Below are 16,683 nucleotides of genomic sequence, written 5' to 3'. Positions count from 1 at the left end.
TTTGTATTTTTAGTAGAGATGGGGTTTCACCATGTTGGCCAGGCTGGTCTTGAACTCCTGACCTCAAGTGATGTGCCCGCCTTGGCCTCCCAAAGTGCTGGGATTACAGGTGAGAGCCATCGTGCCCGGCCAAGACTCAATATATTTTTAATATGTGCTGATCCCTGAGCCTTTATTAGCTCCTAGTTCTGCCACCATGCCCATGCCGCTGACTCTTAGCTCCTGACCTCTCCACGCTTTCCTGGGCCTCCCACATGTTTTTCACTGGCATCTCCTAGGGAAGTTTTTACAAAATGGATTCCCAGGCCTCACCCCCAGTTACTGAGATTCTGTTGGACTGAGGTTGGCTCAGGGTTCCCAGCCAAATGATTCCATGTAAAATGTGGAAGGTCCAAACTCTAAGAATCCAGTTTTAGACAGCACCAACCCATTGAGTCCCTGCATATTCTGTCACAGGTAAGCTCTTTCTTGCCTTAGGGATTTAAGCTGCAGATGGAAAATACTAATTGCTGGTTTACCAACCCATAGACATACTGCCCTCCATAATATTTAATATGTAACTTGGAAAAATGAAACAATTCTGTAGAAAATCTCTGATGTGAATTACATCACACTAACAATGAAAGGGGCCCAGGCCTTAGCAAAGCATAATTGCCCATCCTGCTTTCACTTCTCAGGCCCGCTCCCTTCCATGCGATGCAGCTTGCAGCTCCGTAACTGATCTAAGGCGTTGTGACAGCTCCTCTGTTTTAAGCAACAGTAAATTCACCCCACAAAGTCAGGAAGGGAGCTTTTTGATGGCTGCTGTCAATTTTATTGCTTTATCCTGTTTACTAGGATAGAATCTGTAACATGGTGTGTTTATTGGTTTTATGTATTGCATGTTGTTGCTGCTCTGACAAGCTACTCCTATAAAAATGTGTTATTATTGCATGATGTAGCTCAGTGAGCTGACCCTGCATTTCAAAGGGTACTGAAGCAAATAGCATTGAAGTCCATAAAAGCTGACTGGCCTCCATCACAGAGGACTCTCTGCATGAGCTGCAACTCCTACAACCCAGGAGAGAATTACACCTTTCCCTGTGCCAGCAGCCACTGCTTAGTACAGCACAGCCCTTGAACACAGTCACTATCTGTAAAATTCCAAGACAGAAAACTCTCATGCTATTCTTATTTGTCCAACTCTCCAATCAGTGTTGTTTGCAATTTTGATGTTTATAAAAGTATGAAACAAATGGCTCTTGAATGTTTTCCTATATTAGTATAGTGTTCAAGAGGGGTAACTGACATTGTTTGGCCCTGAATGCTGAATAGAAACTTGAATTATAGCAAGAAGGGATGTGGTTGTTTCTTAGCAAGTCATGACTTGGGGGGTCCCAAGTGTTGGGCTGGAGTTGATTGCCTGACATGTTAAGAGTATGAAGGTGTAACGTGGTGAGAGTTAGCCTGAAGGCAGTGGAGGAATGGATGAGCCAGTGGGCTGTTCCAGTTTAACACCAGAATAATCGGGGGACTTCTTTACAAAACAGATTCCTGTGCTTCACCCCTAGATATTGGGATTCTGTTAGACTGGGATTGGCCCTGGACTCTCAGCATGTAAAATACTTCCCTTATCTTAATGTTATCAACCAATGGCAGAAGTATATATTAGTCCCCATGAGTCAAATGAGCTGGAGAATTGCTCCATATCCCATAAGAGGAAATTTCTTAACAAAATGGGGAAAAAGCACTAAGGAACCCTCAAATACAAGGGTGAAACGTCCTGGTCAGGTGGCTCGTTAGTCCCTTCTGCCGTCACCGCCATCCTCCAAGACCCTGCTCCTAAAGCCACCCTGCTCTCCCACCCACTCCCACCCACTCCACTTTATCCTAGCTATTGACAATTTGAAATCATTTATTGAATACTGTGGAACTTGATAAAGGTAAGAATTAATCTACATATTCTATTTAAAAGCTGTTATTGCTCATGAATGATTAAGCAGTGAAGTTCATCGAACACCGTCCTCCAATCCTCCCCATCTTTGGTTAATGTTCTCTGAGCACTTGGCTGGATCCTGCAAAGGTAAGCAGAGGACAAGTGGCCACCAGAGCATCCATTCCATCTCCTCCTCCGCCCTTTATGGTGATTAATGGGCTTTCTAAATAAATTAGGTCTCCCTTTTTCTCTTTCTCTCTTCCTTGGAGAGAACCTAAATGTGCAACAATAGATAAATTATTAAGGATATTAGATGATCTGAATAAATGAGGAGATACTCCATGCTCTTAGGTGGAACATCTTAACACTAAAAATATGTTGATTCTATTAGCAATCAGAGAAATACAAGTTAAAATGAGATAAATGTTTATATCTATTGGACTGGCAAAAAGAGAAAGCTAGATGATAGTGTAGTTGGGGCTGTGGGGTTTTAGGAACTACATGCCCTGATTATGGGGATGTAGACCGGTACAGCCATTCTAGGACCATCTGGCAACAATTAATCAAATTAAATGTATTACCCACAAACTGCTCTGGGGTTTTTTCCCAAGAAAGCATCATATGTCCACAGAGTGATTCATTGCAGCATTATTTGTGGAGGGGAAAGTTCACAGCAATTTGAGTGTTCTGCACTAGGAAGTAGGTGGGTAAAATGGGGAAGATGCTCAAGACAGGAAGCACTAGACAGTAGTTAGAAGCAGTGTATTAGATGCAGCCATAGCAACGTAGCTGAATCGTAAACATATAGAACTTAATGGGAAAAAACAAAATTTTATATATAATGTGTGTATATATATATGTGTATATATCTGTGTGTGTGTATATATATATATATATTTTTTTTTTTTTTTTTTTGAGAGTCTCACTCTGTCGCCAGGCTGGAGTTCAGTGGCACCATCTTGGCTCACTGCAACCTCTGCCTCCCAGGTTCAAGCAACTCTCCTGCCTCAGCCTCCTGAGTAGCTGGGACTATAGGCATACACCACCATGCCCAGCTAATTTTTGTATTTTTAGTAGAGACAGGGTTTCACCATGTTGGCCAGGATGGTCTTGATCTCTTGACCTCGTAATCTATCCGCTTCGGCCTCCCAAACTGTTGGGATTACAGGCGTGAGCCACCGCACCCGGCCAATAAAATAATATATTAACATGGTCATCCATGTAACTTAAAAAAGCATGCATAAAAACAATGATACATACATTTTTCAGGAACAAAAACAAAAAGATAAACCATTAACATAATTGCTTATGGGGTGGTGGTGGAGAATGGAAGGGGCTGTTGGGATAATTAAATGAACCTTAGAATAGGCGAAGGTTGATCTGCCAGGAACAGAAGAGTACGATGGCCTCCATGGTCTGCACCTGAGGCTCTCTAACACCTTTATTGAAAGAAAGGAAACACATTTATTGAAAGAAAGCCATACCACAGGAAATAAAGTGGTATGGCTCAAAGGTATAATGAAACACCATGCAGCCATTATACATATTGCAGAAGTTTGCTTATAAACATTGAAATATATTTGTTTTAATATTAAAGTGAAACTGGCCCAAGAGTTTCATAGACAGTTGCTTTTGGATAAACATAGATACGGACCCTTCTGCTGCTAAAGCTTGAAACTTATATTTGTTTTATCTGAGTTCCTTTCTCAGGAAATGACCTTCAGGCCTCTCACAAAAAGTATCAAAGAACTGAAACCAGATTACCACACCAGATGCCCTACCCCTCATTCACTATGATTGCTTCCTTGCCCCTCCCAAGTTCCTGTTTTCTTACACATTGTTACATTTTTTTGTGTGCTATATAAACCCTTGGTTTTAGCTGGTCAGGGAGATGGATTTGAAACTGAGCTTTCCTCTCCTCTGCTGCATCACTCAATTAAAGCCTTCTTCCTTGGTGACACATGTCATGTCAGTGGTTGGCTTTTTATGCAGTGAGCAGCAGGACCTAGACCAAAACCCCTGGTGTTTTGCTGACACAAGTAGAAGAGCAGAAGAGTGGGCTAAAGAGCATGCCCACTGTTATTTCATTATTCAGCAAAACAAAAAAATACCTATAAGTTAAAGAAACAGAGTGGCTGGTAGGATTTCAGGGCTTCAAATACTTTCTTCTCATCTATATTTCCAACATGCCTTCAATGACCAGGTCTGGGCAATAAGGAGAAAAAGGAATTATGTTTTTAAGGAAGAGTTTTGCTTTTAAAAAGATAAAAAACAGAGATCATCGGTTGTGAGAATGTAGAGGTACTGAAAAGGAGGCAGTGTTTTTCAAAGGCTTTGTGTTTTCAAATGCAAATGGTAAAGCCCAAGCTTTGAGGGAACAGAGGGAGCCATAGCTGTTCTAAAGATCCCTATTTGAATGGGGCAGTAGGACATGCATTACAGGGGGTGTCCACAGAACTGCCTCCAGCCCCAACAGGAGTAGGTATGTCTCCAATTCAGGAAAATTACTTCAGTACAGCACTGTTTAACACAGCATACGTATTCCAAAAGGACAGAACTTTAAGGCAAATGATTTTTATTTAGACAGGTTAAGGCTGGAGGGTATGGTGATGCCAGCCTGACATATGCAGACTTTGTAGCTGCAACATGCTTGCTGCAGGCCTTGCAAACATCTTTTCATTCTTCCTTTCCCAGATGTTGACAGCCATCTCCTGGCAGCGCTTAATGAAATGGCAGATGACTATTTGTTAGAGGCTTTCAGCTTTACAAGAGCAATAGACATTTCGTCAAGCTGTGTGGGGTGATAACTTGTAACCATATGCAACAGATCTTCTTCCCATGTCTGGACATACTAAACTGGCATGTCACAGAGTGTACAGAGAACTTCAGTCTTGGGACCCATCCCCTTTTTCAAGTGCTTGCCTGCATACAAGTATGGGAATTGACAGCCCCAACATCGGGCAGTGATGTTGTAAGAGATAGTGATCTTGTCTTTTGAAATGCTGGGTCTCAGAAATCAGTGAGATGTTGCTGTTTTCCTATAAGGAATAGAGCTAATGACTCCAGTTCAAGGTCTGAGGTGTCTCAGCTGCCAGAGAACTTGATCGTGGGTCAGGCTGATTGGCTTTCAGCATACAAAACGTAATCAAACCAAGGTTTGGCAAAGCCTTGGTCATTTCCCAATTTTCTAGATATATGAGACATGTAGGGGGTAGAGAAAGAAAGCAATAACACAAAATGATTGCTTTGAGGAATAAAAACATCCTGGCAGGAGGGAAATGAAATTTAGAGAACTGCCTTACCATAGATTTCCTACCAATGCCTGGCTGAGAATGAAGGAAGCAAATTTCCGTAGTTACTATAGCTACACGTTTTCATGTTACATTTGTGTTGTGAACCGAAAATGCTAGATGAGAAATTGTCTACTGATTAATTAGAACTGATAAAGAAGCCCTATTACAGACAACGATTAGCTTCCTTCACTTAAGGTTTCCCACCAATCATCAAATTCATAATTTAGCACCATATGATTTTTCTACATGCAAAGAGGAAATAAGATAGCTTAGATTATTCACAGAGGGGCCTGAATCTGAATTCAATTACATGACACCTGGTAATACTGAGAAAGGTCAAGAGCTTCAGAACCAGAAAAATTCAGATTCTAATCCAAGCTCTCTTTCCAGGGTGTATGTTAAACAAACGATGTAGCCTGGCTGGGCCTGATTTCTCAACTATGAAACGGGAATGGCACCACTGGGTTTGAGAATTGTGTTGATGTTTAAGTCAGAGGGCAGATGAAAAGCATCTTGCTCAGTACTAAGCACATATATGTGTGTGTGTATGCACACATGCTTAGTACTATGTATATATGTATACCCACACACATACAGTAGGTGGACAATAAGTGTTTAGGTTGCTGTGTTCCTGATGGTTTCAATGGTTTTTGAGTTTTCTATGCCCAAGGGCTTAAAAAACAGTAATAATCATCCTAGTAGACTTTAGCTGGAGACAAATTTGAGCACAGATGGTAAATATACTCTTATATTACTATTGCCCATGCCTCCCAGATAAGAATCACCTGCCCCTCATGTCCACTGATTATAAACCCAGTTTCTCAGGCCTTGTCCTAGAGATTTTTGAGTGAGTGGATCAGCGATGAGGTCTAGAAACTTGTATTTTTAACAAATATTCCAAGTAATTCTCATCTTCTAGGAAGTTTGGGGAGTAGTGATAACAATGCTTCTCAAATTTTGAAGGGCAAGCAAATTACTTGGCTATCATGGAAATGCAGAAAATCAGCAGGTCCAGGGATGGGGAAGGCAGGGGGTCAGGGGACTGAGATTCTGCATTCCTAACACACTCCCAGGTCACGCAGATGTTGCTGGTCTGAGGACCACACTTTGAGTGGAAAGGGTCCTTAGGGCTTAACTGGACCAGCAGTTATATGGGAAATGTCTTCAAGCTCTGTTCATGATGATTTCATGTTGAGGTAGAATGAGTCAAGTGTCATCTTCTAGCTGGGAAATTTGTTTTTGCTTTTCAACCTTGAATGCACATTAGAACCACCTGTGGAAGTTATTTTATTATTTTTTAATTACAGATGCCTAGGCCCAGTCTTCAGAGATTCCAACTCCCTGGTGTGGCCAGGCAGGGCATTCATGTGATCAACAGGCAGGCAGCATCTGAGTCATTTGAGAAGAGCTTGTTAGAATTTTCTGCACTATCATAGGCCTTCTGGACCGGAATTAGCAAGATCCCACATGAATCATGTGCATGTTAGAGCTGAGATGTGCTGCCTCACCTGAAGTCTTCAAGCCAACCCCTTTTCTTCTTGTAAATGCTTGGCAGTTCAGTGCTCAACAGCCAAGGGAAGCTGCCATTGCCCCCTGTGGGAGGGTTAGTACTATTTTTAGAAGTGATTTCTCCTTACTTTAATTCCTATTTCTAGTTCATGAATTCTCTGGTCCTCTTGATAGTCTTGCCCCATGTCCCCACATCATGCCCCCTCCAAAAGGGAGAACTTGTAATTTTTGTAGGCTGCATCACATTGTGCTTACATTGTTATAAAAAAGGAAAAATAGTGCCTTGAAGAGCTGGGCACCCTTGTAGTCCCAGGTACTCGAGAGGCTGAGCGGAGAGGATCCCTTGAGCCCAGGGGTTTGAGGCCAGCATGGGCAACCCATGTCTCTTTAAAAAAAAGCCTTGGGCTTAAAAGAGGTAGCCCTCAGTTTATTAGGGAAATATTATACACCCAAACACATATTTAGCTACATTTCAATTTTTTAAAATCCCAAATAAGATAAAATAACACTACGTGGATGCTGAAAATATGGTACAAGAAATTGTGCCCCAGACTGGCTAGACCCACAAGAGCATGTCTAATTGTTTGCCCTTTAATGACCTCATTAGTTTTACCTGGTCTAGCTCAAGGTAAATACCTTTAAAACTTCAATCTCTTGCTTTTCATTTAAAGTTTCTTTTATGTATTCGCTCTAAACTGGTTGTTCACTTAATAGCTCTTGCTATGGCCATTATTGGCTCTGTGATGTGTGTACTTAATATCCTTTGTGGGTTTTTTCTTTTATGGTGAAGACCGACTTTTCTGCATAGCATGATACCAAGTCCCATTAAAATGACCATTTCCATACTTACTTTTAAAAACTGTGAATCTTAGCAGAGAGGGTTCCTCTAGGCAGGGAAAACTACATCACGCAGGCAGTGAAAAACACTGTCATGATTCTGTCCCGTTTCATCTTGCAATTTATATTGTAGTAGAATAGTGTGTGGGAGGAGGCAGGTCTCGTCTAATGGTAGAGGTTAAATGTATGGGCTGTCCAGTCAGATCGCTTGAGTTCAAGCCTCAGTCCTGCCAATCACGAGGGTTAGTCACTTAACCTCTTTCTGAGTTTTGGCTTCCTAATTTATAAAATGAAGCAATGTATAGTTCAAATGGCACGGAGATTAAATGAGAAGATGGAAATAAAGTATTTAGTGTGTTACTTGGCTTCTGGTAAATGTGCTACAAACAGTAGCAACTACTAATACTTCCTTTCTTGTTCAATTCGGTTCAGCAAATGTATTAGTCGGTTCTCACACTGCTATAAAGAACTGCTCAAGACTGGGTAATTTATAAAGGAAAGAGGTCTAATTGACTCATAGTTCAGCATGGCTGGGGAGGCCTCAGGAAACTGACAATCATGGCGGAAGGCAAAGGGGAAGCAAGCCACCTTCTTCACACGGCGGCAGGAAGGAGAGAAGTGCTGAGCGAAGGGTGGGGAAAAGCCCCTTATAAAACCATCAGTTCTCATGAGAACTTACTATCATGAGAACAGCATGAGGGAAACTGCCCCCTTGATTCAGTTACGCCACCTCGTCTCTCCCTTGACATGTGGGAATTATGGGGGTTACAATTTAAGAGGAAATTTGGGTGGGGACACAAAGCCTAACCATATCAGCAAATATTTATTGATGTCTCTGATGTGCTTTGTCCTAGAAGTAAAAAACAAGACAGAGAACCAGGGAGCTTGAAGTCTAGCAAAGAAGGTACACATGTAGAAACGTAACTCCAAAATAATGCAGTGAGTGCCATGAGGCAGATACACAGTGAAGCAAAGAGGGTCCACAGGTCAGTCCAGGCCTTTCCAAAAGGCTTCCTCCAGATGTCTGAGTCCAGCATACACGCTGAGCTGGAGTTATCTAGGGTAAGGATACGTTTAAGGAACTGGCCTTTACCAAAGAATATGGGTGCTACTTAAAGGTTTAAAGCAGGATAGTAACATGGTGTGCTTACACTTGAGCAACATCGCTCTAGGGACATTGTGAAGAACAGACTAGAAGGGGTAAGAGCGAAGGCAAGAAAACCAGTTAGGAGGCTGTTGAGGTCACCTGGAGAGAGACTATGATAGAGACCAAACTAAGGCTGCCAGTAGCACAATAGTGATGGGACATGGATTGCACAGAAGAGTATACTGTGAAATCAGTGAGGCTTTTTTTTTTTTTTTTTTTTTTTAAGATGTAAGGCAAGAAAGAAGAGTTTAGGCAGAAATCTAGGATCTGACTTGGAGAAAAGATGGGGAATACAGTGAGCTTTGAGAGAAGGGGCACCAAAATAAGCACATTTTTGGACATTTTGAGTGTGAGGTGCCTAAGCCAAGTTGAAATGCTCAACGACCAAGGATGAACTCAGGGAACACCAGTATTTAAAGGGACAAGAGGACAAGGATGAAGTTCTCCAGAGAGGAAAAAAAGGTTGATGACAACTAGGAGAGAGGGCTGTCAGGGACAGACCGGTTCTCAAGATGGTCTACTGAAGTGATGTCTTGACAAGGGGGATTTAGAGTCAGCTGTGTTACTGGTGACCACTGCCAGAGCAACGTTGATGGCATGGGTGACAGAGCCAGGTTTCAAAGGGGTGAAGACCCAAAAATACTAACTGCAGACTCCTCTTGTAGGATGTCACCTGAGAAGGGACAGAGGGAAAAGGCCAGGTAAAGAAAGGGTTTTCTGAAAGGAAAGAGACAGTTGGGGAGGAAAAAAGAGAATGCTGAGGCAGTCTATGGTAATTGATGGAGCAAGTTAGTGAGAGAATGAGGAGGTAGTGGTGGTGTCAGACAGAAAGGAGACTCAAGACCCCGAGTGTGGGAAGATGGTGAGTGTGAGTGTAGAAGTTGGTAAGTTCTGCAGGCAAGGAAAAAGGTTGGTAGGAAGATGTTAAAGGAGGACTTAATCTTTTTTTTTTTTTTTGGAGATAGGGTCTCGCTCTGTTGCCCAGGCTGGAATGCAACGGCACAATTATAGCTTGTTCACTGCAGCCTTGAAATTACGGGTTCAAGTAATTCTCCTACCTCAGCCTCCTGAGTAGCTGGGACAATAGGCATACACCACCATACCCAGCTAATTTTTCAAGTCTTTGTAGAGATAGGGTCTATGTTGCCCAGGTTGGTCTCCAACTCCTAGCTGAAGCCATCTTCCTGCCTTAAGACTCCCAAGTAACTAGGACTACAAGTGAGCACCACTATGCCCAGCTAAAGGACTTAATGTTGAAGAATATTTGTGTACATTTTTTTTAAAAAAAGGCAAACTGTTCCACTCAGCAAAAAGTAATTTGTAAAAACCTATCCTTTCCATAATACCAGAGTAATAATCAGTAATATTTTTTGGAGGTGGAATGTATATGAGTATATTAGAAAAAAACTTACGAGTCATTATCTTTTCATGCTAAATTTTTATTTCAATGTTATGCAACTGCATAAGTATAAATATTTTGTTCAATATACAACAATTATGACGTCCATAAGGAATTTCTTAGAGAAAATAAGACTGCAAACACTTTATTGCACAGATCCTAACAAACTTTTAAGCTGGTAAATCTACAGCTGGGAGTACTACCAAGGAGCACATCCTACAATCACACAGAGACTGACCAAACAGAACACAATGAGGAGAATTTCTACCAGCTGATTGGAGAGGTTTACAACAACAAACATGTAATACATGAATGCAACCTTAAGTACTCTTTACTCATTCATAATGAAAAACGTATTTGGCAAAAATGATGATACACTATACAAAATATACATAAAAATATCATTTGTAAACAAATAGCTAGTTGTGCTTTAAAGGAAACTGGACAGTTAAAAAGCAAAGGCTTGTAAACCATGAACTACCTCCCCGATAGACCTGTCCCGATGGCTGAATGTAGGATTGGGTTATGACGACTGCCAAACACAGATATGTATTATAAATGTTGAGACCAGTTTTGAAATCCATTTAAACTCTTGTAAAGTATATATATATATTTTTTTACAGCTTCACAATATAGTGATGGGGAATGGCTAAAACCATATGGAAAAAAAAAAATTAGGAGCAAGGAGGAGGCTTTTTTCTTTTTCTTTTTTTGTTTTTTTCCTTTTTCCCAATGCCAATTCATTTTACAACGAAGGACAACTGAGCAGTCAGTTAAGTTATACCTTTGTTTTCAGAGTGGAGTTTACAGCCTCACTAGAAGATTTACAATCCATAAGGCCATAAGATGATGCTGTGCTTAGATGAAAAATTTTATAGCCTGAAGATACTAAGACATCCCCTAGAGAGTTTGGGTGCTAGATTAGTTATTTATTGGTAATTTTTTTTCTCTTACAAAACCAAATTCTGCTATGGTTCCCAAGCAACTTATAAATACTTATCTGTATTTTCTCTTAGTGCCTTAGTACTTGTATCAGCAAGTGCCATCTTACAATACAAAACAAGCCACCAAAGAAACTGCAACAACAAAAACAAAAACAAAAAATCAAAACCTTCAGCACTAAAATGATTTGACACATTCTACATATTCCACGGTATACAAAATTTAAATAAGGCTTAGCAAAAGTAAAAAGGATGGTCACATTCAAGCACCAAATAGCTCCAGGGAGTCTCTTTGTTACAAAAATGCTGCTCTGTATTAAGACAGTATTTTTTGCATACAAATAAAGAGATCAGGTTATGAAATGTGTGGAGCTACTAGATGCATCAGAAATGAATGTGAAACCCAGGAACTTGCTAAAAACAGCAAGCTTCATCTACAACATAAGGCCCCAGCTATGTATTAAAATGTATCTGATGTCCTGATTATTCCTTAATCGATATGCTACGATGCCAAAATCCACCCCCAGTTCTTTTCCTCAAAAAAGCAAATTTAAAACCTCTTCCAATGCCTGATGCTTATTACTCAAGTACTAGAAGATTTGGGTGCAGCCAGTAGTTTTCCTTTTTATTCAAGAGCAGGGCTGGTGCAGGACTACTACAAAATGTGTGCTTCTTGGACTAGTCACCCACAGCATAAAGGCCTGAGTTTAAGAGTTTGAAAAGAAGGAAAAGAAAGCAAACAAAGAAAGTTGATGTGTGTCTATAGTCCCCACTCTACCTCAGGTGAAGGCCAGACATCCACAGCCACAGAAAGGAACAACTAGCCTTTTAGACAGTTGGACTAGGGATCCAGTGTCCATTGGGATGGCTGTATAATGAAAATGGCTAGCTCCACTTGTCCTGGCCATACCTAATGGAGGAGGATTCCAAATGCAGTACTTAGAGTAGTTCTTGCTTTAGATCTGGAAATATAGGTAGCCAGATACAGTACTATCAGAAACTCTGATTAAAATACACATAAAAACTCACAATCTACTGTGTTTAGGGCTTTCTTCCATCTTTACTTAAAATGTTTTAGCTTATAAAAATGGAACTTTGAAATAGTCTCTTAAACCACAGACCAAAACATGTAGGTGGATGTGTATATACACGAATATGGGTGTATCTCTGTTCACACACACCGTTTTGACCATTTTGCTTCATTACTACATTATGATAAATGGTAAAGCAAAAATCTTATTTAAAAAAAACTGTAGTAAACGACGCAATCAGCAGCCAGGTATAGACTCTACATCCCAAACCAAACACGATGCTATATATTTACAGAGAAAATCATTTTCCTCAACAACCCTCAACTGTAAAGGTAATTTTTTTTTTTTTTTTTTTTTTTTTTTGGTACAAACACTATCTGGTAACAGTTTTACCGGTTACAACTGGGAAGGCATCTGGAAGAAGGTCCCCTCTTTTGTCTTTCTCTCTCACGTGTCTCAATGAGGCTCCGAGCTCTGCCTGGCGGACATTCCCACACAGTGCTGGTTTTGAAGGTAGTCAAGACAGTCGCCCGTTAACGACGGGTCTCCACAGTCCTGCCCCGGGGCCCTCCCCGTTACAAGGCCTTTTTGTGAGGGCTGCTACGCAAACTCTCTTTTCCCCGCCTCTGCCGTACCACAAAGTCCTTCTCATTAGAAAGGGAGATGGGGCGGTCAGTGTTTGGGGCTGGGGATGGCTTGGTCACGTCTCTGCCCACATTCTGTTTCCTAGCTGGGGGAGGCTGGGCTGGGGCAGGGTCCTTCCCTTTGGTTTCCCCTACGGTGGCAGTCACCAAGACAGCCCTGTCCCGGTGGCTGGCTCCGCCCATGGTGTTTGGGTCGGGGTGGTGTGACTCCAGAGGCAGGGTGGAGACCCTGAAGGAGGGCAGGGAGTCACTCTTTGTCATGTGGGTTCGGCCCTCCCCGGCCGGCTGAGCCTTCCTATGGTCCCTGTTGCTGGGGGCTAGAAGCTCCAGCACGCCGCTGGCGGCCTTGGCAGAAGAGGTGCCGCTGCTGGCTGCAGAGGCCTCTCTAACTCCGGCCCTGGTTTCAGGGAAGCTGGAGGAGCAGCTCAGAGACTTTTCCGGGAGGGCCGTGGATCGGAAAGAACTCTGCCCAGTGGCTGAAGGGGACCGTTTCATGCCATTGGGCTTGTCTGCTTCCGCCGGTGGCTTCTGGGGACCGGGCCCTTTCCCTCTGGCCTCAGGGAAGCCCTTCCCCACCCCCGCGGCTGGCCGCTCCACGCCTTTCAACCGGGCCTCGCTATGCGCAAAAGAAAGGCCAGCCTCGAGCTTGTCGCCCTCTGCTGGAGCATAAAGTGCTTCAGTGCATTTCTTCCCTTCCGCCCTTCTGTCGGTGTTGGCGGCCGGCTGACTCGGGCTTTTGTCTGTCTGTTTGCACAGGGTGGGGCAGTCTTTCACAGTGGATGGTTTGGGGTGCTTTGGAGACAGGGTTTGCTTTTCACCAACAGCGGACAGTTTCTGGTCCGCTGGCTCACTAGGCCCTGGGTGTCCCGGCCTTGGCAAATGCACAGGCTTCTCCAGCACCTCCAGGGGCCGCCCACCACTGGTGGGTTGTGGCTTGGCGTCTAGAGGACCCTTGTCAGTGTGCAGTGGGACAGAGGGCCCACTTTCTCCCTGGCCAATCCCATCGCTGGCTTTGTTCTGGGAGCCTAGGGTAGCAGGAAACACAGCCGGCCCACTCTTACTGTGGCCTTTCCCCTCTCTGCTAGAGCCCCCGAGGGACTGAGTGGCAGGCTCTTTGCCCTTTGTGGCCCCGACACTTGGTTTCTGAGAGGAGAGGGACCGGTCGGGGTGCTTAGTCTTTGGAGGGCCCGGGTCAGGGCCAGGCCGGGGCTTGTGGCTGCTACTTTCACTGTGCGCAGCAACAGGCTTGGGAGGGTCCTGGGGGCTCAGGCTGGGCTCTGCAGTGCTGGGCTTGGCCCCCGGCTCTCTGCCAGAAGCGTGGCTTGGGGAACTGCAATGCTGCCTGGCAGCCGGGCTGGACAGGTCTTTGGCCGTGAGAGGGGGCGGAGGGATGCTGCTGGGATGCCTTTGTAGAGGCTGCTCCTTCTTTTCAGGTTCCTCGGCACCATCTTTCTGCAAAGATGGGAAACTGGGCAGCTTTTCACTCTTCTCACTCTCAATTCCAGGTGGCTGCAGAGACCGCCTGGCAAGAAAGGCTTCGGGCTTGGGTTCCACGCCACGCCTCACCTTGCCCAGCTCCTTCTCACAGGGAATTCCAGCTGAGTGCAGAGAGGAGTTGTCTCTGGGCGGGGACCTCGCCTCATCTGGGCCATCTTTGTGGTTCGTTTTCCCACCCGGCGCCCATGCTTTCTCCATGGCCTGGGTCTGTGTATAGAAATCTGGGTGGGTCCTTCCCAGAGAGAGGAGATTTTTGCAGTTGTCACTGGTTTTCGCAGTTTCTGGAAAGCACAGTTCCATGGAGGGCTCTCTGCCTGTGTCAGCCCTCGCAGCAGAGCGCTCGCTTCTGGCTGTGGGAGGGCCTCTTTCAGACGATTCCCTCAGGCCTGGCCTCTCCCTTGACGGGGAAGCTTCAGGTGGGAGCGGACAGCGTGGCCTGGCCAGGTCAGCGCTGTGGAGGTTCTGCCCCAGGCAGGTCAGAAGCTTGGGGTCGGTGGTGTGGTCTTGGTGTTTAGGGGAGCTGCCTTCTCTCTGTTGGGGATTGCTTTCCATGACTGTTGCGGGGCTCCTGGCAATAGGATGGGGACCTTTCCTGTCCCTCTTTAACTCCGGGTCAGGCAGGGAAACTGCTGGTGAATTCTGGAGACCCCGGCTGGGGGGCAGGAACCGAGGCTCCAACAGGTAGGATTTATTCATCTTTAAGCTGGAAGGAGAAAGCTCTCTTGCACTGGTGGTATCACTCTTTTTCCCACTGCTGCTGGGGAGAGCTGGTGGCACAGAGGGCCTCACATCACCACCTGGGCTGGGGCTCTGTGCAGACTCCGGGGAAGGCAGTTCTGTCTTGGAGGCCTGAGGTCCGGACAGGAGAGCAATGTCCAGAGTGCCCTCAATCGGCTTCAGGCATGAGACAGACCTACCTTCCAGCTTATACTCGGAGGGGCTCTTCCTAACAGGGGACTCAGGAGCAACCAAGCCAGGCTTCTCCGTTCCACTGTCCACCCGGCCTGTTAAGGCCTTGAGGGGAACAAAAGAGACGGCGCTCATCTGAGCTGCATGAGTGCTGCTGACAAAAGCTCGGCTCTCAGAAGCTGGCGGGGGCTCCTGCTGCCCACCCATGGGTCGGACTGGGTTCCCTGGCAGGCATTCGTGGGCACTAGCTGTCATCTTGGGCTTCAGCACAGGGCAGAGGTTGTCCTCTTTGTCCTCAAGTGACATTTTCTTTCGGAGGTAATCGATGTTGGCCAGCTTGCTGTCTAACTTCTCACATCGGAGAAGCTCCTTGGCCTGGGAGGCCTTCTCCGTGCCTTCCCCCTTCCCAGAGATGCCCCTGTCGAGGGAGTGGCAGAGACCATCCTGGAGGGTGCCAGGAGCGGGGGCCCGTCTTAAGTCCCCACCACCCTGGCCGTGCTCCGCAGGCACCGGGCCATCCGATGTCGCACCCTCGCTGGCGCGCACGCTGGCCTGCTTGTGAAGAGCGTCCTTCAGCAGGCTGCCCAGCAGTGGCGCCTCCTGCATAGACACTTTGTTTTCAAAAGGACTTGACCTTTCCACAGCCTTCGGATAGATTTTCTTCTCTCTCTCTTCCAGCTTAAACAGAGAGAAGTTTTCCAAATCACTCCCGGGTCCATGGGATTTCTGGTGGGATTCCTGTTTCTCTGGGAAGCCGTCTGGCTTCTTCACCACCACCTTGGCCTTCAGCTTGTCGCGGTCCAGGTCGTCCACAGACTCCTGGCGGCCCAGCTTCCGGGAGACCGGGCGTTTCAGGCAGCCTTGCTCCACGGGCCGGGCGCGGCTGAGCGGCGGCACGTCGCACACGTTCTCGTCCAAGCTCTGCAGCGGCGCCTCCCGCTGGGACTGCTCCCGCTGCACCTCCTCTTGGGTCACCTCCAGGCTGTGCTTGCGGGAGCACAGGTGCTTCTTGTCACTGCCGTAAGAGGGCGACAGCTTCTCCTCGGACTGCACGCGCTTGAGCAGCGGGGACCTGGGGGGCTCCGCACTCTTGGGCCTCACGATGTGTCTGACGATGGTGGGCGGGGAGTGCATCTTGCTGGGAAAGGCTTGCGCGATCTTGGAATTGCCCAGTGAGTGTCCCAGAAGAGGAGATGGTGACCGCTGCGGGGAGGTGGGTTGCGGGGTTGGAGAGGGCGTCCGGGCAAGCGGGGACAGTGGGATGTTGCCGGCGGACTTTCGCCTTCCGGACCGGTACCGCTGCCCACCGAGTTTGGGTGCAAGACCGTGGAGAGTGCTGGGCCGGATGTGCCCGGACCCTGCTGGGGAATTGGGGGCACTAGAACTAGGGGAGCTGCTCTGGGAGGAATTAGTACCTGTGGATGGAAAACAGAAGGCTGTGAGCATCCATGGTCATTTTCCCCTTTTTTTCACAGTTGTAGCCCATACTGTATTAGGTAAGGCCAGGTAAGGTCAGCAAATTGTCTCAGCATTTAACTAATGGAATAAACACTTTTCAGAT

General features: G+C 45.6%; 1 protein-coding gene across 19 annotated transcripts in view; it reads right to left on the bottom strand.

Annotated features, from left to right (window-relative positions):
• Positions 1-9,663: 9,663 nt before the first annotated feature.
• The window catches only part of MAST4 (microtubule associated serine/threonine kinase family member 4), a 569,328-nt gene continuing 562,308 nt past the window's right edge, over positions 9,664-16,683 (bottom strand). For all 19 annotated transcript variants that reach the window (XM_054556424.2, XM_054556425.2, XM_054556427.2 and 16 more), the window contains one exon: positions 9,664-16,537. In XM_054556424.2, the coding sequence (XP_054412399.2) occupies positions 12,648-16,537 (3,890 nt within the window). In that variant the 3' untranslated portion in view covers positions 9,664-12,647. The remainder of the gene's footprint in view (positions 16,538-16,683) is intronic.

The sequence above is a fragment of the Pongo abelii genome, chromosome 4 (genome assembly GCF_028885655.2).
Source record: "Pongo abelii isolate AG06213 chromosome 4, NHGRI_mPonAbe1-v2.0_pri, whole genome shotgun sequence".
Classification (NCBI taxonomy): domain Eukaryota; kingdom Metazoa; phylum Chordata; class Mammalia; order Primates; family Hominidae; genus Pongo; species Pongo abelii.
The sequence above is the reverse complement of the archived record's forward strand: the minus strand, read 5'-3'. Positions and strand labels throughout refer to the sequence as shown.